Consider the following 20,327-nt stretch of genomic DNA (forward strand, 5'->3'; position numbering starts at 1 on the left):
TTTGCCATAATGGTGAAAAAACAATAATTCACAGGGAACGTGTTGATCTGCAGAGAAGGGCCGACCTAAGTGGAAATAAAGTTTATCATATACGAAACGAAAGAAGAAGAAACAGTGTCAATATTATCTGAATTTATTTGGTGCATTGTGAAAAGCTCGTGTACGGAACAGATCAGAGATCAACAGATAACTATCATATCTGATATCATATCTCACAGTACAATAATATTGAATGGGTTGCATTGTTGTATTTTGTCATGTTTCTCAGGTCTTTGTCTGAATTTCTACGAACATTATTGCTAAGGATTGTCTTATTGCATTGGAGTCACACTGGGTTAAATATGTACACTTGGGTTTTAAGGGGTATTTATTATTTTCTTCTTTTTTTTGGGTTGTATGGAAGCCCCAAACGCAATTTCATTGTTCTTGACAATGACAATAAATAAATAAATACTAAAATACTAAATATCTGGAACGTTCACCGGCACCAGTTTAGTCGCACGGCTGCCAAAAACGAGCCCATCGGTTCCCCAGGCTTGTGACAAAATCGTTGCTTGCATCTTTATCTTTTCTGCGCGTTCGCGCATTTCCTTGAGGCGCGCACAGGATGAAGTGCGCGCGCGCTTGGCACGGAGCCGCGCACTCCAGCCCATACCCGTAGTAAAGCAAAGCTCCAAACTAGACATGGCGGCGGATCCTCAGCCGGACTGGCTCTCCTGCCTTCCCTCTTCTTGGAGTTATGGGGTGACTCGGGATGGACGCATATTCTTCATTAAGTAAATATGACGCGGATACACGGATTTATGGATACCTACTGCTTTTTTCTCCGACGCATTCTTGTTTGGGGTTTTTTTTCGGGTTCTCTGTTCACCTCTCCCTCCCCCGTTTTCTTTCACCAACAGCGAAGAAGCAAAGAGTACAACCTGGTTGCATCCAGTTACAGGAGAAGCTGTCATCACGGGGCACAGAAAAACCCCAGGTAATACAGGATGTGTTTTTTCTACATTCCTGCGAAAATCCGTGCACGCACGCACGCACGCACGCATCGCCTAGAAAAGGTTATGTGCGCGTCACGGTGGGAAAAAAGGGGCGACAAGTTGCGGGGAGAGCGTGAAAGACGACGGGGGTAGATTTCTTCTCTGCAGCAAAGCAACAGTCGCCCCTCTCCGCTGTCGGACCGTTGCGCACGGCGTCCCCCCGCCATCCCCACCCCACTTACTCCACCTGGACACTTTGCGACACACTTTTTAAAAGTTATGTCACGTAGGCTTTTGCCGATTTCCAAGCGGATTCCCTGCAGTGACATTTGATACATACCCCGCTTTGCTGCAGAAACCCAGTATTTCCAGTCACCACGGCCGATTATAGAACAATGCGCTGCGGCTTGTGCGTCAGCTCAGAGACGATATTGCCCCCAAATTTGCACATCTGCCGTGGGGAGGTTTTTATTGGGTGCATGCACATCAATGGTGTATTCCACCAGCGTGATACTGAGCAGGCAGACGCACACAAAATGATAAATTCTGCAGGAGGGAGGGGGTGGGATTGATTAAAAAGGGCGCAATCCAAACGAGATATTATGCTAGAAAAAGTGTGTTGCTGTTTGATTTGCTGTCTCTGTCACCGTTCCTTATGTTCCTGCTGTCTTGTGTTGTTTTTCTTTCCCTCCCTCACAGATTTACCAACAGGATGGGAGGAAGGATATACATTTGAGGGAGCTCGCTGCTTCATCAAGTGAGTTGGAATGTGTGGCATGGAAAAAACATAGATAGGAAGACACTGATGGATGCAGAGAGGGATGGAGACGGGTTGGGTGGCTTGTCTTGGGCAGTGGGGTGCTGCTTTGTGTGCTTGGTAAGCTCTGAGATTCCCTCCCCTCTTCCCACCTCTTGGCCTGTCTGCTCCTTTGGAGGAATTCCCAAATCCTTCTGTTTAGCGGCCCTGTAATGTGCACACACATCCTTACCCACACATGTAGAAAACTGATGTGACTGAACAGCTCTTCGCCTCTGTCTCATAAACACACTCTCTCCAGTGAAGGGATTTACCCAAGAACAAGTCTGTACTGTTAGTGAGGCACAAGTTTGACAAGCAAGGGTGACTCAGACGCTGCTCCACTGCTTAACAGGCTCTACTTGTTGGTGTGCTGTGTGTCTGTTGTGTATGTGTGCACCCACTCCAGGGTTATAACCAACTTCAGCAACCTGTGAGCTTTTTGCACACACATGTTAGTTTTTTGGTGTGACTTTCTGGCAGCTCTCTGATCACCACAGATACACTTTGATTTTCTTCCACCTATTTTCACACTGACTTTTACTGGAGCTGCTGGTGCAGCTTTACTGGAGCTGCTGGTGCAGCTTTACTGGAGCTGCTGGTGCAGCTTTACTGGAGCTGCTGGTGCTATCTGTGGATATTTTGAAAGCAGCAGCTGACACATGCAGTGAGCTAATATAGCCATTCTATAAATAGACCAAACCTGGTGCTCATTTGTATGTATACATGCATGCAGAGTGTACCCAAACACATCTTCAGTGTATTAATGCATGCACATGGACATGTAAACCTGCAAGCACAGTTGCATGTGTTAAGCATTACATGCTTGCACAGTTGGATAACTGCAAATGCAGCCAGAGCATTTTAAAGAGGCTGGGATTAGATCAGGACACATTCAGAGGCAGTACAGAGAGACATGAGTGTGTGATGGTGCTTGAGTTGTTTTTCACATGATAGGAAAGAAAAGAACTCGTGCATATATTCTGGCTTTCGTTGTTTCTTGGGGAGGGCACACGTCTCTAATGTTTTCTGATTACTTACTGACGTTTCGTTTGCTTATCAAGCGTTTCAAGCTGGTGTTTGATACATGCAGCCAAAAGTGTTTATCTAAAACATGGCTCGCTGTGACAAGTGCTACTGATCATTGTAATGGAATCACTACATTGGTACCATCATACTCTAAGTATTATCTTTTGTTTGAATTAGCTCCTGTTGTGTCGTTCACCAGTTGGACCATCTGCAAAATAGTGAAACAATCTAAAGAGTCAAAAAGATGGTAAATGGACTTGTTCTTTACTCTACCTGAGCACTCAACACACTTTATACAACTGGCCTCATTCACCACCTAATCATACAAGCACTTTGTTCTATGCTTTTTCTGCTGACGTGCTTTCACACACACACTCCAGTGGATGTACCGGAGAGCAACTTGGAGTTAATATCTTACCCATTTGGCATGCAGACTGGAGCAGCCAGAGATCAACAGACACTAACTCAGGACAGTGGGACACAGACTCCGATATCTTCAGCTACCTTTCTCATATTTGGCACACAACAAGAAGCAGTCCATGTGGGGAGCATTTTTCACAGCCTATAAATGCCGTGGCCCACCTGGCTAAAGTTGACCACAGCTGGAGCATTTTTTCCCTCAGTTCCATTTTATTTATACAGCACCAAATGACAAGTCGCCTCAAGGTACTTTGCTTTGCAAGGTAGACCCTACAATAATACATACAGTTGCATTGAATAACTTAACCTAATTGTAAACTATAAACAAGTTTAAAAAAAGATTAAAGAATGAAGCAAATGGTGTAACTTACTATTGTTTTACCTGTTTGGCTGAGATCTGTCCAATTATGTATACTAATTAAGGACTGCCCCAGCTTAGCTTAGGTCACGCTATGCTTTATTTAAACAAACACTGAACATTTAGTTACCAGGACAATGCAGCAAATTGTGTGTACCGATATAGCCGTACTGAGCAGGTGACAGGAGGAGGCAAAGTGGTCAAAGTCGGTCATCTCTGGAGACTGAATGATGCCAGTTCAAATGTGAAGTAAGGTATTGGCAAATTGTAAGTAGCCCGTCTAGCTGGTGGGTGCTCTGATAACTCAACAGTGTGATTTATTTTTTTGTTTGTTTTGTTAGAGGACAAAATAAGTAGTGATCACAGGTGGAAAAGCTCATTTGGATATTAGGCCATAAAAAGCAACTTCTGTGCTGTCCTCGAAGTGGCGTGCTCGGCTGAAGGCGAACATTCATGCTGCCACATTCACAGGCTTGAATACAATGAGAAGCATTTGACACAGAGCAGTCACACTAAAGGACACTGCATCATCACCACTTCTTGAAACCCCCCCACATTCCTCTCAAATTCCTCTTCGGTCATTTTTCTATTAGTCCATTATTGGGAGTGTTTTCTCGCAGCTCACGCCTCATCAGTGGCGTTGAAGGGCATTTCTGCTCCCTGAGTTTGTGATGGTAGGTTATTTGTCCTCAGGCTGAGCTTTTCAGGGTCAGAAACCTCCTGCTTGGGTTAATCTCCAAGTTTCCATTTTGAATGTGTTTATGTCCTCATATTTATAATTTAACTCACTTAGGAATTCTTTAAGCCTGAGGTAGAGACATGTTGGATTGCCTGGAAACAAAGTCCCTCTCGTATAAATAACCCTAAATACTTTTATTTGCTTACTTGCATCTTATTTTGGCAGTACTATCAGCTGGGATTAACTTCCTGTTGGAGTTGTGATGCTATTATTTTGAAGAAACGACTTCCTGTATAACTGTTGTCGGTGCAGTTTGGCGACAGTCGGGGAGGTTGGAGGGAGTGTTGTAGCGGAGCTTGTGGAAGTTTATCTTGTCATTAGCAGCCCCGTTGATGAGGCACAAATTTGTGGTTATAAGTAAATAAGTACATGTTTAAATATTGTGCATGACAGAAACTGTACATTTGTTATGTAGAAGGTTAAGTTATTTTATGTTGTAAAGGTTTAAAGTTGTACTTTATTTTCTATTTTAGGCTTTTTCACCTTCATTGTGGGGAGTTTTCTACAAACAGTTTAGAACCACAATGACTGAAAGTCTGCAAACCTTGAGCAGAATATGAGGCAAGCCTCTGGCTTTACTCTCTGCTCAGACTCAGTCAAATGCTACAAAACTAAATGGACAGTACTACACTGTAAATATCTTTATTAATCAGCTATGTACCACAGGCCTTCAAGCTGGCTGTAGTTACACCTTTACTCAAAAAGCATCTCTAGACCCAGCAGTCTTAGCTAATTATAGGCCAATCTCCAACCTTCCTTTATATCAAAAATCCTTGAAAGAGTAGTTGTCAAACAGCTAACAGATCATCTGCAGAGGTTTATTTGAAGAGTTTCAGTCAGGTTTCAGAGCTCATCACAGCACAGAAACAGCTTTAGTGAAGGTTACAAATGATCTTCTTATGGCCTCTGACAGTGGACTCATCTCTGTGCTTGTCCTGCTAGACCTCAGTGCAGCGTTCGATACTGTCGACCATAATATCCTATTCGGTCTTTAAATCTGATGTCAGTACTTGTCTGGGCCCAAACTCCGCTTCAGGTCCCAAAGTCAAACGAACACTGCGACATCAATGAGAGTTAAAAACTGTCTAAATTCTTTCATCTGTAATAAAATGTTCAGTGTTGCTGCTTTACCAGGTGTAACAATTAAGCTTAACATCCAGGCATCCATGAAAACAGGATTTATTAAATTTAACAGAGTTAGAAGTTAGCAGGAAGTTAGCTCGCTAGCTTCCACCTAAACATGATATAGCATGTTCTGACTGAGAGATTAATGAAAAATTCAAACATACAGCTCTGCTATCACTTCCAACATAAATGAAGACAGAAAACTAAACAGCAGAGATGTTTGTAGGGTTACTGAAGTTGGGCTAGCTGCTATATAATGATGTGCTACGTGATTGCTAGCGAGGCAGCTATGTTAGCATAGCATAAACAGTGAAGGTGGAGGATGAACGTGTCCCAGTTAGGTAGGTACTAAACAGTACCTGGTACTATCGCCTAATTGAAAACTGTCATGCTGGTGCTAATGGAAAAGGGCTAAGTTTTCTATGTGAGTGCTTTCTGTCTAACACACTCGTACTCCAGTGGATGCGTCGGAGAGCAATTTGCTCAAGGATATTTGGCTTGTAGACTGGAGCAGCCGGGCATCAAACCACCAACCTTTCAGTCAGCAGATGACCTACTCGACCTCCTGGGCTACAGCAACCCTCCCTACTGGGTGCTGCACTGAGGTCTTTCAGGAAAAATACAGCAACATAGTGGAGTTTGTGCTTAAATCCTTGTTTGTTCCTGCGTGGAAAGTCCAGACAAGTCCAGATTTCCGAGGACGGGAGGACACAGCTTGCGGCCTCGGGGGCCCGTCACCTCGGGGGCCCGTCACCTCGGGGGCCCGTCACCTCGGGGGCCCGTCACCTCGGGGGCCTGCCACCTCGGGGGCCCATCACCTCGGGGGCCCGTCACCTTCAGCTGAATTCTATGATACTTCTAAAGCAGGGGTGCCCAATCCCGGTCCTCGAGAGCTACCCTCCTGCAGCTTTTAGATGCATCCTTGTTCCCACACACCCGAATCAAATGAATGGCTTGTTATCAGGCCTTTGCCAAACATGATGGCATGCTGAAGAGGTAATCAAACCATTTGATTCAGCTGTGTTGGAGTAGGGATGCATCTAAAAGCTGCAGGATAGTAGCTCTCGAGGACCGGGATTGGGCAGCCCTGTTCTAAAGTATAATTTCACCAAATTATACCGTTCAGTCGTAATGAATAACCTGGACACTCATGTCACCATTAGGTTTTTGCAGTGCGAGTTTAATTCACAGTATTTTAGTGCATCTGCAGCAATCCTGGTAACCATGGACACTGTGTGGATGCATCGATGTAGGTCAGACTCTGTGAAGTACCCCTCATGTCTCTTTGAAAGTAAAAAGAGGTCATTCATCATCTTGTGGAACTAGTTTTACAGCATGATCTTACTGGAAAATTGCAAAATAAATGGAAACCTGTTGAGGATGGTGTGCGCTCACAGTCAGCTATCCTGTGTGTGGTGAGTTCGTTCATCCCCTTCTCCTGTTTGTCTCCCACTTTGCTACTGCAATCTTAGAGAGATTTTTGCACTTCTATAAATTGTGAAATGTTGTAATTATGCATAGCATGTGTGAGTGCAAGCACATCTTTTTTTTAAAGATTGTTTTTCTGTCTAATCTTTACTCTCAAACCCTTAAACACCAGCAAGTCTGCAGCTGAGAGAAAAACGGGTCCACATTACCGATGCACGCTATTTTTTCCAAGTACCGTCTCTTGGTGTCCGGGCACAACCGGTCTCGATACAGTCCTTTGACTTTTGAGCTGATTTTAAGCATGGTTCTGGCAGTCGTCCTTCCAACACAGTGTGTTTGTTTTGATTCGTGGCCTTCTCAAATGGCGCCGCGCTCCCACAATGCATTGCGGCGTTACATCAACGCCAAAGCCCGAGCAGTCCCCCAGGTGCCCAGATGGTGGTGGTGGGTGTAGCAGTAGGAAGGGGTGCAGGGGATGAATCAAACCTATTAAAAACGGATTCAGTTCATTTTCTCCACTGTCATGTCCGTCGTCGTTCCTTACGCCGTTTTTATGCTTGCTGCTTCACTTGTGTCGTGGGTGGTGCGTGTTGACATATCACATTCTGTGTCATGAGATACAATCTTTGTGGCATGTCGGCCAATCGCACAGCTCTTACTTTTGTAATTTTGTGCATTGCATCGCGGTCGTCGGCTTGGCTGAACAGACGAGTGCGATCATGTGGGTTTTTACCTCCATCGTAATGATGATTAGCACAGAAGGTCAGAGACACACAGACGCACACAGAGAGATGTTGCAACTGAAAACTCAAGCTTTCAAACAGTTGATTAATGAAATATATAAATAATTAATTAAATGTCTTAATAATTAAATATATGTTTATTTCATTTTGGCACTCGAGGCCCTCCATACCACAAGACTAAGCATCAGGGTTTCAAATGAACTACAGTTCTGTCTGGGTCTTTGGTTGATTATTAAGCTGGAGTGAAAGCTCCTCTTGAAAGCTCCCCTGTGCTTCGAGGATTCTGACTTTAGCATGAGTTGGGAGTGTTGACTCATTCAAACATAATCTTCCAGGTTTCACTAAGGCAGAGTAAACCAGTTTATTAATTATTAATTCATGTACTAACAGAGACTTCCAGGAGTCAGACCTAACATATAATCCACATGTCACTGTTTTACTCCTTGGTACAGTTGTGGACACTATATTTTTCTTTTGTTGTGATTTTAGTGTTTAAATTTCTTTTTGTTGATTTTTGGAGAAAACACAGTCTCTAAGGGGATGTGGTTTTGGGGGGATAACATTTATAGAAATGAGAGCCGCTCCATCCAAAGTGGGATAGACCCTGTCTCTCCCAACAAGACCAGAAATTCTTCCAAGTATTTATACAGCCCACATCATTTTTTTTGGACTTTTTGGACAGCAGTTTAAGGAGAACATGAGGCTAACATGTCACTGCTGGTCAGACTGGAGAGGGTTCAGAGAATAGTACAGTAAGACATTGTTTTAGCAAATTCACAAAACGATTTAACTATTTTAATGTATCAGGTGTCGTTACTGCCGACGTGAACTGTAATTGTATGGAATTTACCATCATCCTTTCACGTTTCGCTGGAAGATAATTCACTGTGGTTGCTGCTGTCTGTAACTTCATATCTCAAAATGGAATCACAAATAAGAGTTTGTTCCAAAACGGGAAAGGCAATTAGAGACATGAACTGGTTGTTTGTTTGCCGGAGATTTCTGTTTAGAAATTTCTACGTCCATGTGCCCAAGCTGCATCCATTGGCGTGTATGAATGTTAGAAATCATTTAGGAAGAAAAAAGTGCACATATGAATGGGTGAATAAGGCGAGTGTGCAGGTAGAGCAATGAGCCTGGCTCATGTAAATGTAGTTGGCATCAGTCTCTGAGCAGACATTCATGTGCTCATCCATAGAGACTTTACATTACATTGGACCAACTTCACATGCACCTGCAGGCAAACGTCAAAGAACTAATAGAAATGATTACGAGGGCCTGTTGTCTCTAAATGTCTGTGTGTTTAGTCAAGTTTAGTCAATAGTAATCAGTGGAAACATCAGATGCACTTGTGTTTACTGTCGGTAGTCAAATCTTTCCGCATTTTACAGAGATAAACATTAGGGTAGGACAGGATGGAGGAACTGAATGAAAGAGAATCGGAGAGTCTAACCTGGAGCTGACATCACGGTGTCGTAGTTATGTCTGGCCACTGTTGCTGCCAGTTTCCTCCTCCTTTCCTGATCCTCTCTCTTTCCCTCTACTATGTCTGTGTGTTGTTGGTTTGACTTGGCAGAGGATCAGTGCTTTGGGAAGGATACAAAATAAACAGAGTAACACAAACTAATCTTCCCTGCTGCTCTCCCACCAGAAAACACAACTTCATGCATGCAGCAGCTTATTCTAAGTAAAACTTCATGACTTTCAATAAGACAGTGAACATGTGCCGTTCTCAGCGTGTAGGCGACACAGGTTTGGACTTGTGTGTGATTAAAGTGCAAATTAAGTGTAACAAACAAGCTGGACTGTGTCCTAATGAGTAGCCATGCTACTGGGTTGTTGTTGTTGTTTTTAATCAGTGAGATATTATGTTTATTCATTGAGTTTGCTGTTTGGTCCTGGCAGCTTACAGGTTGTGTTCCCACGAGTCATTTCCACCTGTTAGAGGAATCTAACGGCTGCGACGCGTTAATGTGTGCAGAACCAGTTTTTCACAATTATGTGAGAAAAGAGTGTGTGTGGTTTGAGTAAGCAGTAGGGCTGCTTTTCTGTTTGACACCAGCAAGCTTTCAGTTTTTGCATCGACTGCAAACTGCACACAAAATGTGCCTAAGGAAAGCCTTTTATTGGCTGAACTGTTGGGGCAAAATATTTACTTATTAAAACATTTAATATGAGCAAAGAATATTGAACATTACTGTAAAGTATATGACAAATGTTTTAAGGTTCTCTTCTGTGTTGCAAAAAACCCAAACAAACAAAGACCAGTCGTCTCAGTTTTCCACAATCCAGACAAACACTTGTTGTCCTTTGATGAAATTGTTGCCCACAGCAAGTTTTTTTTGATATTTACAAATGAGAGATTTTATTAGAACACAGCAAAACTAGTCCTTGTCCATTTCTGGCCCATCAACTCGAAGAAATGATGGTGAAAGATTGTCAGGGAAGGGGCCTGATTTCTAAAATGTATAATGAACTGGTGGCTGCCTCTCCAGAAACGTCAGCAAAGAAGCTCGAGTTCTGGAGAGAGGACTTACAGGAGAAATATTCATATTAATAAGAAATATTAGAGATGCATTTAGAACCAAAACTTTTTCTGCTGGTTATTTATCCAGCTGTCACATAAGGGCTGCTGGTGGCCAACAGAGTGATTGCAGTTGCTTGGAAAGAGGTGGATCGACCAAGGATAGAATGGATTTCAGAATTAACATAAACTCTGAGCTTAGAAAAGATCACCACGCAGGGGAGACTTGCCCCGGCTGGTGGAAAATTTGGGGATGATGTTTATTGCTTGGTATTGAATGACTACTTTCTAATGTACGTGTAACCTGCGAGTGTGAGTCATATATGGTGGGAGTCGCACACAGCCCCCCCCCCCCTTTATGGTGATATATGCACTATTGCAGTATGTGTAGTTTGTAGTGTAAGTTCAGCATCTTGTTTACGTTTTAATGGTCGTGTACAGGTGTTATGTTTGAAGATAAATAAACACACTGTTGGAAGAAAAATCCGTTTTCCATATAGTTTTGTTGTTTATCATAGTTAATATTATATTACAGAGATTAATAGATGTAGTAATTACATTTTCCATTTTAGCCATCAGCAAGTTTTGGTCCACCACGATTGGTCAGACGGTCCACTTGATTTGTGCGATTCCTCAATGCGATGTTAGAGCTGAGCAAGCTGTCCGTCTCCATCACTTCTTCTGTTCAACGAGGTGCATGAGCGCACAGCGAACGTAAGGTAGGTCGGTTGTGTTGAGAGATTAGATTGGCCAATACAATGTCAGTAATGAAAAATTAACAAATGGCTTGTGCCGGTACTTGTAGGGCCGATGCAAAGTGGACTTTCAAGCCGGCCTATAGTTTCTAAAATTATATCGACAAGGAAAAAACCAAAAGTATATCGGCCACAAGTGCATGCAATGAGCAAATGCCCGGTACGCCAGATCTGCAGTCCAGAAAAGGTCACGGCTGAGTGATTTTATGATACGAATGAGAAGTTGTGTACTAACTAAGTTTGTAAAATTAATGAGGCTGTATTGCTACTGCCAACAAGGGCTTAAGTAAACTTCTGTCACGACATGAAATGTGTACGGTCCCTGTTGTCTGCCAGTGACATAGACATTGTGAGATGTTACAGCACAGCTGCTTTCATGTTTTGTATGAAAGAATAGGAACAAAGACTGGTGACAGGCCATGAAGGGGATCTGATAGCGTCTGAGTGAAGGAGAGAAGCGTAATTAAAATGTCTGTAGCAACAAAAATACCTTTTAAGTTTATGCAGGTGAGAGGAACAGAAACTGAGGGCTTCATGCTCATGACTTTGGGTTATGGGATCTCATTCATTAGCACTGTTACTTCTTTGGTGACCTCTCTGTTCAAAAGTGTGTCTGTAAAATATTGTTTACTGCAGGATGAACAGGTTAGCAAGCTGTACTCTGGTGGATTTACAGTAAAGAGCAGTGTGTTGGACAGGTTCAATTCAATTTAGTGTTATTTATACAGCACCAAACCACAACAACAGCAGCCTCAAGGCACTTGATATTGTAAAGTAAAGACACTATAGTATTACAGAGAAAAACCCAACAATCATACGACCCCCTATGAGCAAGCACTTTGGCGACAGTGGGAAGGAAAAACTCCCTTTTAACAGGAAGAGGAAGTTGAGGGGAGGAAGACAAAGCAAAGACCCGCTGTGGAAGAGAGGCAGAGATTAATATTGACTAGTAATTAAATGCAGAGAGGTCTATTAACAAACACATGAGTGAAGAAGAAACACCCAGTGCATCATGGGAATCCCCGGCAGCCTATGTCTATTGCAGCATAACTAAGGGAGGATTCAGGGTCACCTGGTCCAGCCCTAACTATATGCTTTAGCAAAAAGGAAAGTTTGAAGCCTAATCTTGAAAGTAGAGATAGTGTCTGTCTCCTGAATCCAAACTGGAAGCTGGTTCCACAGAAGAGGGGCCTGAAAACTGAAGGCTCTGCCTCCCATTCTACTTTTAAATATTCTAGGAACAACAAGTAGGCCTGCAGAGCGAGAGCGAAGTGCTCTAATAGGGTGATATGGTACTACAAGGTCATTAAGATAAGATGGGGCCTGATTATTTAAGACCTTGTATGTGAGGAGCAGGATTTAGAATTCTGGATTTAACAGGAAGCCAAAACAGGAGAAATCTGCTCTCTTTCTAGTCCCTGTCAGGACTCTTGCTGCAGCATTTTGGATCAGCTGAAGGCTTTTCAGGGAGTTTTTAGGACTTCCTGATAATAATGAATTACAGTGATAGTACCAGGTACTGTTTAGTACCTACCTAACTGGGACACGTTCATCCTCCAGCTTCACTGTTTATGCTATGCTAACATTGCTGTGTCGCTAGCAATCACGTAGCACATCATTATATACCAGCTAGTGCAACTTCAGTAACCCTACAAACATCTCTGCTGTTTAGTTTTCTGTCTTCATTTATGTTGGAAGTGATAGCAGAGCTGTACGTTTGAATTTTTCATTAATCTCTCAGTCAGAACATGCTACATCATGTTTAGGTGGAAGCTAGCGAGCTAACTTCCTGCTAACTTCTAACTCCGTTGAATTTAATAAATCCTGTTTTCATGGATGCCTGGATGTTAAGCTTAATTGTTACACCTGGTAAAGCAGCAACACTGAACATTTTATTACAGATGAAAGAATTTAGACAGTTTTTAACTCTCATTGATGTCGCAGTGTTCGTTTGACTTTGGGACCTGAAGCGGAGTTTGGGCCCAGACAAGTACTGACATCAGATTTAAAGACCGAATAGGATATTATGGTCGACAGTATCGAACGCTGCACTGAGGTCTAGCAGGACAAGCACAGAGATGAGTCCACTGTCAGAGGCCATAAGAAGATCATTTGTAACCTTCACTAAAGCTGTTTCTGTGCTGTGATGAGCTCTGAAACCTGACTGAAACTCTTCAAATAAACCTCTGCAGATGATCTGTTAGCTGTTTGACAACTACTCTTTCAAGGATTTTTGATATGAAAGGAAGGTTGGAGATTGGCCTATAATTAGCTAAGACTGCTGGGTCTAGAGATGCTTTTTGAGTAAAGGTGTAACTACAGCCAGCTTGAGCTCTGACTGTTTGTCAGCCTGGCTACAGAGCTGAAGAGAAACCTGGGGTTGTTCTTTCTTACTTCAATCGGTGATGAATAGTAAGATGTTCTGGCTTTGCGGAGGGCTTTCTTATAAAGCAACAAACTATTTCTTCATTCTAAATGATGATCTTCTAAATTTGTGACACGCCATTTCCTCTCCAGCTTACGAGTCATCTGCTTTAGGCTGTTTGAGAATTATACCACGGAGTCAGGTACTTCTGATTTGAGGCTCTATTTTTCGGGTAGTTCACGAGTAGCTGCTCTGTGTTGGTACAGGGCATTGAAGAAGATAACAGCACTCTCAGAAAGACGTCTAATGTGATTAAATCTGTTCCTTTTAGGTTTTTTCTTGTTTTTTTTTTCTTTACGTCAAACACTTCCCATGAGGGTTATTAGCTGGGTGGGGCTGAACTACTCATGAGTTGTTTCCTGTGCAGTCCCTGCATAATACTCACTGGCACACACACATCTGCAGCTCACCCTGAGCTCCAACATGGTATTAAATGTTGCTGAATTTCTGAGTGATTCCCTCCAGTCTGTTTTTTCATTTTTTTAATGAACTATTTGTTTGATCACAGCATGGAATAATCAGCTTGGGCTGTAAGGCTTTGCTCTTTTTTTCCTGTTTCCTTGGGCAGAACAAGCTCAAACTCTCGTTATCTCGTAACAACAACTTGACAAATAATTGTCATCATCTTGTGTCCTACCCAGTTTGTGTCTCCATCACATATTTTATCCATGTTCCCACTGGAAGTGGCAGAAAGTCATTCACTTTGGTCTTTAGTCACCAGTTGCTTCCAGTGTGGACCTTTAACATTTATTTATTGTTACTTGAGTGTACTTAATTTTTATGTTGATGTCCTCTACGATATCACAGAAAGATTCAGCAGTAATGGTCAGATTTGGTTTATGCACAGAGAATAGTTAATAGTTGAGAATAAATACAGTACTGTGCAAAAGTTTTGAACCTCTCTCTTCTTTTTATTTTGCACAGACAATGGGACATGGGTAAGTGAAACATGGGAAAAGCAGGTTTCAGGAACAGTTCTCAGGTCCGGACGGAGTTTCCAAAGGGATTCTTTCGCTGTAGGCGGCCTTTATTCCATTCTTTGAAATGATGTCACGCTCACGTATTTCAGCATTGCTGAGGCCTCGGCTCCTGGGAAGACTTTTCTGTTTGCATGTTCTCCCCGTGTCTCCGTTCTCTTGGGTACTCCCACAGTCCAAACACATGCAGTTAGTGGGGATAGGTTAACTAGTAACTCTAAATCGCCCATAGGTGTGAATGTCAATGGTTGTCCTCAACTTTATTAGTGCAAAACACCCCATCAATGTATTTTCACTTAAACAAGCAGCTGTTTTATGTGCATTAAAGTTATATAAAATGTAACAGTGCAAATGCAAATTCCTGTCTGACAGTTTAACCAAAAGGCGTTTCCAGTGGAAACTGGCCGACATATCCTCAGCATAACCATGTATAACATCCACAGAACTTAAAGAGGTTATACACACACAATACAGTAATATTATGTTGAAGCACAGTACGTATCACTCCGCGAGGCTCCGCCTACGATAGCCGTAATGCTCCGACAATCCATCAAGCGGTGCGGCTTCGTAGCTTAGCAAAGTTGTACTGAAACATTTTGACAGATTTTCGAGCGCCGTGCACATAAAATCGTTTCCAGGTCAGTAAACACAACCAGAGTTCATACATAAGGCACACGGGATTATAAGCAGGGGTGCACATAAGTGGTCTGCAGGTGTGCATTCACTGTCAAAATAAAAGACGTGCACCAGATAAGACGTTGCAACGCACGTTTTCGTCCATATAAAAAGCACTGTTTTTGTCTCTGTGCGTTCATAATTTGCTCACCTCCTGCAACCACTTTCCCGAGAATACACGCTTCTTTTGTGGTTCGCTCTCCTTCTGACATTTCTTTGGAGGTAGAGGAACACCAAAGTAATTGTTTAAAGGAGCTTCTTTGACATCTTTAAGAGTTCTAAACAAATGTCTGTCCTCCTCCAGAAAATCTTATGTATGCAAACACGCGTTTTAACTTCTTATCCGGTGTGCGTCTTTTATTTTGAAAGCGCATGTGCACCTGTGGACCACTTATGTGCACCCCTGCTTATAAGGACACTGTCGATTTTCAGAAGAATCAAAGGATTGATTTTAAGTGCGCCGTATTTTCCAAACAACACGGTAATAACGACGGCCCGCTAGCATGCGCTACCAAAAATAGTGCTTTGTTGTGTATCTGACGGACGAAAGCTAAACCAGTTCCACACCAGTGAAGCTGCAGCATTTTTACAAACCAATTCTGGTTCATCTGTTTCATTCAACGTTCCACTTTCGCTCTTCTCATTCTGCGTCGCCGCCATGCTTTTTCCGCCATGTGCGTATGAAATCAAAGACACTGCACATGCGCGTTTTATTCTATCGGCATATTTCATTTTCTTACCGTTGCCCAACATTACACCGGTATCACTTTGAACGGTATGATATGGCCCAGCCCTAATTCAGATGACCTCTTCTAGCATCCCCATGGTTTCAAGTGTTTGTGTATTGTTAAGCGTGGTTGTACCTCCACTTGGAGCTGTCCGTACGCATGATTTGCTTAAGAGCGACTCGTCTTAGACAATCGGTGATCTTAACAAAGGCGGGGCGAGTAAAAGCCCAATAGTGCACGGCTGCAGGGAGAAGGATCGCAATGAAGGAATCGAGAAACTGAAAGATTGAATTTCTGATGTGTTTTCTTCTTATCTTATCACAAGTTTTTTTCTGTCTTGACTGATAAGAGTGTCCTGTGTGAATTAACTTTAATATTCTGCAGACTCAGAGCAGCACGAAGGGGGAGGTCTGTGTTTGAGCTTCAGAGCTCCATCACTCAGCTCAGTGCTGCTCATGTTCTCCGTAACTGAAGAATGAAAGTGTTTTGTCATCTACTAAAATAAGTGTTTGGAAAAGTGTCACAGAGTGTGCGCTCTCAGCCAAGGATTATCCTCCTGTTCAGAATAGATTTAGCAGGGTTGATATTTCCTTTTGACTTCCAGCGCTCGCAAGAATAAACCAGTAATTAGCGTCTTTTTGGAACCTTTTATGAGTTAGATTTTCCTATGGCTACGTCACAAAAGAAAAGGTTTGCATATGCAGGACTAAAAACGTGCGACTGAGAAAACTAATCGTAACTAATCTGAACACATGTCAGCGATGTGGTTCACGAGGTTAAGTCTCATCTGCTGGTTTGTTTGCAGAGATTTGGAATCAAAGACAGCTTTCACATTTGAACTCGTGCTGTTCTCCATCAGATCTACAGCTTTCCAACACGTTTTCATTAAGTTTTTGCTGAGTGGCCAGTTCAGCCTGTCATAATGTCTTTAGCAGTTTTTCGCAGTATTGTCGTTGCCCTGTCGGGCATTCAGGCAGAACGAGGGCAGATAGTAGTTTGAAATTGATACCATGGATGTATTTCAGTGACCTCGGGCTCAAGGTCAAAGGTCAAGTTTTCTGAAAGTCTTCTAACTATGATAACTCGAGAGCAGGAGGAGCAGCACGGGCAGCTGCCAGTATATTCCCTTTAATTCCTAGTGTTAGTGGTAGTACTATTAGAAATGATTAGCTTAAAGCTGCCTGATGCAGTGCTGCGTACGTTTATCGTCTTGTTCCTGCTGAGCCTCAGGAAGTGAGGTCAGAGCGGCCTCAGGAAACACACTGAAGAGTCTTACTGTGGCGTTCGTCTCGTTTCTGTCTGGGAGTCGGTGCTGTTTTCCCCTTTGCTGGTTTTCATGGCTTGTTGTTATTTTTGTCCTGTCCTCCTGTGCAGGCAGGTCACAGGGCTGGTTGGCTACACAGAGCATCTGTGTAGTTGCTGCTTTTAACCTTGGTGCGGACACTGTTGTCACCAGACTTTTAAAAATAATGACATTACAGACTGTCACATGATAGAGTGTCCTTGCCAGAGACCTGGTACACAGTTTAACAAGTACTCCCCTGCATATGTGTGGGTATGAGTGTTATGAGGAGTCCTACTGCCTTTCTCTATCCTGAAGATACTCTCTGTAGTATTTTTGTGCCTTTACTTAAAGTAAGAAATGTTTTCATGTGGCTCGCACGTTTGTACGAGTACAAAAGAATATCAGAGCCGGAGGAAAAAAGCTTCCTGATAGATCGACGGGGAGCGCTTTGTTTGCAGAAGTGTTGATACAGCAGCTAGTTGGGTTTGTCAATTAACCGTGTTGTTTGTTTGCATTGTTGCACAGTCCTGCCACATGTTCATGTCACTTACAGGAATACCTTAATAGAAAGAGCAGGACTGCAGTGTTGTCTGTGTTTGTGCTCCTGACTTTAGTTTTATTCATATAGTGCAATAACAGGCACTTTATATTGTACGATCAGAATCAGGAAGCCTCCTATGAGCAAGCACTTGGTGACAGTGGGAAGGAAAAACAGTTGGAGGCAATCAGAATCAGAATCAGAAAGGGTTTTATTGCCAAATGTTGAGCAGGTTTACAACATTAGGAAATTGCTGAGGTGCTTCAGTGCAAACATACTGTCATAAAAATATAAAAATAAGAATAAGAATTAAAAGTGCTAAGTGGATAGATATATACATGATATATACATGAGTGCAGGTGGTGATCAGTGCCAAACATGGAATGATGCAGTGAACACAGCGTAGGGTCATGTGTTAGTGGTGGGAACAGTCATACGTTTATTGTTCATGTGTTCAACAGCAGAGGGGAAGAAACTGTTCTTATGGCGAGAGGTTCTGATGCGAATGGACCGGAGCCTCCTGCCTGAGGGGAGCAGGTCAAACAGACTGTGTCCAGGGTGAGAAGGGTCAGCTGAGATCCGAGCTGCACGCCCCAGTGTCCTGGAGGTGTACAGGTCCTGCAGAGATGGGAGTCTGCAGCCAATCACCTTCTCAGCAGAGCGCACAACACGCTGCAGTCTCTGTTTGTCCCTGATAGTGGCTCCAGCGTACCACACGGTGATGGAGGAGGTGAGGATGGACTCGATGATTGCAGTGTAGAACTGCATCATCGTCCGTGTTGGCAGGTTGAATTTCTTCAGCTGCCTCAGGAAGTACATCCTCTGCTGGGCTTTCTTAATGACGGAAGTGATGGTGGGCTCCCACTTCAGGTCCTGGGTGATGGTGGTACCTGAAGTGGGAGCCCAAGTGAAGAGAGACGGGACCAAAGATGGACCAGTGAAGAGAGTCAGAAATTAAGGAAGGCTGGAGTTGGCCTACAAGTAGCCGAGACGGCTGGGTCAAGACGTGGCTTTTTTAGTGTGACAGTTGCCACCCTATGGGAGTGTGTTATGTAGCCCAGTAACTGAGAGAGGAACAGGTGATGTAGTGACTGAGACTGTGCAATAGCCTTGAAATTTGTTGACTTGCAACGACAGGTAAAATAATTCACAGCAACCAGAAGTTAAAGTTATCACAAAATGCAGAAGCTGTTGAAGTGGATGCCAAAGACAGCGTAAAACAGTTAATGATAGATGACCTGACATATCCACTAAATATCTGCAGTTAGTTATTTATGTGCAAAGGGCTTATCCATCCATCCTGTCTGCACACACCCAGGTCCAACTCTGTGCTTTGTTCACCAACCGCCCATCTGGACCTGCTGTTTTTGGCACTTTTGTGGGGAAAACTACATTTGAAGAGTAGAATATGAGTAAAATTGTGATACCAGACGAGGTTTGACTTGTTCTTTTCCCCTCAAAACGTGAATTTGCAGATTAGTGATTAACAAAGGTGCTTCGTAGGAGTTTTGCATGTTTCTCACACGAGAACATTTTGATGTTTTTTCTCTTCTTTACTTGCTCAGTAAGACGGAATCAAACACTGAATGCTGCCGGTGGATTATGTAACGCTTATATCCAACAGCGACGCTTGGATAGTCGAAACTAAGCAGGTAAGGCTAAAGTTTAGACCAGCATGTTGAGTCCGTACTGACCGATAACAGTGTCAGAGAAACTTTTGATGTATGTGGATAAAATCAGCAAACATCAGGAAAATGAATGAAATTCCAAGGTTTATTTCTTTCGTGGGTTATTTGAATTACATGATTTCAAATCATAATTTTCAGGAATAACTGATCAGGATATAAAATAATAAAGAGAGAATTTCACATAAACATTATAATTTTAAATATTACGTTAACAAATGTGTGATTTTTATCTGAAGAATGTAAATGTATAGTAACATAACAATAATAGCCATAAGTCTGTGAAGGTTCTCAGTCATCCAGCTCATCGTAGTCTAAGGAGCTTGGAAAGAAAAGCGTCTGGACTTCTTTAAGTTGCTTGAAGACGTTTCACCTCTGATCCCAGAAGCTTCTTCAGAACTGAAGAAACTTCTCCCACTTGTTAATATTCTAGTTTAATTTTAGTTTCCTTCAGTGTTCGGCCTGATGGCTTAGAATGAATTAACAGCTTTTACTCGGGTATCGTCCCTGAATTTCACATCGGTGCATCGACACTCTACCTCTCTTTCCTCTCTCAGACTTGTGTCCCACCGGGCTACAGGCAGGATGAATAGGTAATCTACCCAGGCTGGCCAGGATTACCTGATGAAGGGGATCTAAGCTGCTATCTGTGAAGCTCGTGAATTTCTCTTAGTGCACACTGGCAGCTTCCAGGCCTCCTTCACGATGCTAGTGTGTGTTTAGAAATGCTGCTGTTTAACTGAGCGGCTGTCATAGTCAGTGTGCAGGTAGGCTCGGTGTGAGAGAAGTCGTGCTCTCTGACCTGCTCCCCTCTGCACAGCCCGTAAGTGAAGCTGCTGTTTGAAGTTTGTTTGCTGCTACAGTTTCTTCACCACTGACGTAAAATAAAACCAAAGTGGGCGGGTGGTCTCGCTCAGAGCTTAGGAGAGCTGTGTGCGTAGACAAACACCGAAGTGTGAGTTGAGGAGTTACCCTTCGTATCGTCGCACACTTTTAGGAGCCCACATTAAAAGGCAGTTAGAGACCTGCATGAATCATCCACACAGTCACAAGTCTAAGTGGCTGTAACTGTAATTCAGCTGCTTCATTTGGCACTGAAAACAAATACCCAGGGTATAGA

The 20,327-nt window shown here is 42.9% G+C and overlaps 1 protein-coding gene across 6 annotated transcripts in view; it reads left to right on the forward strand.

Moving 5' to 3' along the window:
* The first annotated feature begins 660 nt into the window (after positions 1–660).
* The window catches only part of LOC146556007 (pleckstrin homology domain-containing family A member 5-like), a 153,186-nt gene continuing 133,519 nt past the window's right edge, over positions 661–20,327 (forward strand). For all 6 annotated transcript variants that reach the window (XM_085252358.1, XM_085252359.1, XM_085252362.1 and 3 more), the window contains exons 1-3: positions 661–776; positions 903–979; positions 1,677–1,734. In XM_085252358.1, coding sequence (XP_085108484.1) covers positions 685–776; positions 903–979; positions 1,677–1,734 — 227 coding nt within the window. In that variant the 5' untranslated portion in view covers positions 661–684. The remainder of the gene's footprint in view (positions 777–902; positions 980–1,676; positions 1,735–20,327) is intronic.

This window comes from Mchenga conophoros, linkage group LG17, assembly GCF_057382185.1.
Source record: "Mchenga conophoros isolate Kocher_MC1m ecotype Shallow Benthic linkage group LG17, M_conophoros_male_GT1.1, whole genome shotgun sequence".
NCBI classification, from domain to species: domain Eukaryota; kingdom Metazoa; phylum Chordata; class Actinopteri; order Cichliformes; family Cichlidae; genus Mchenga; species Mchenga conophoros.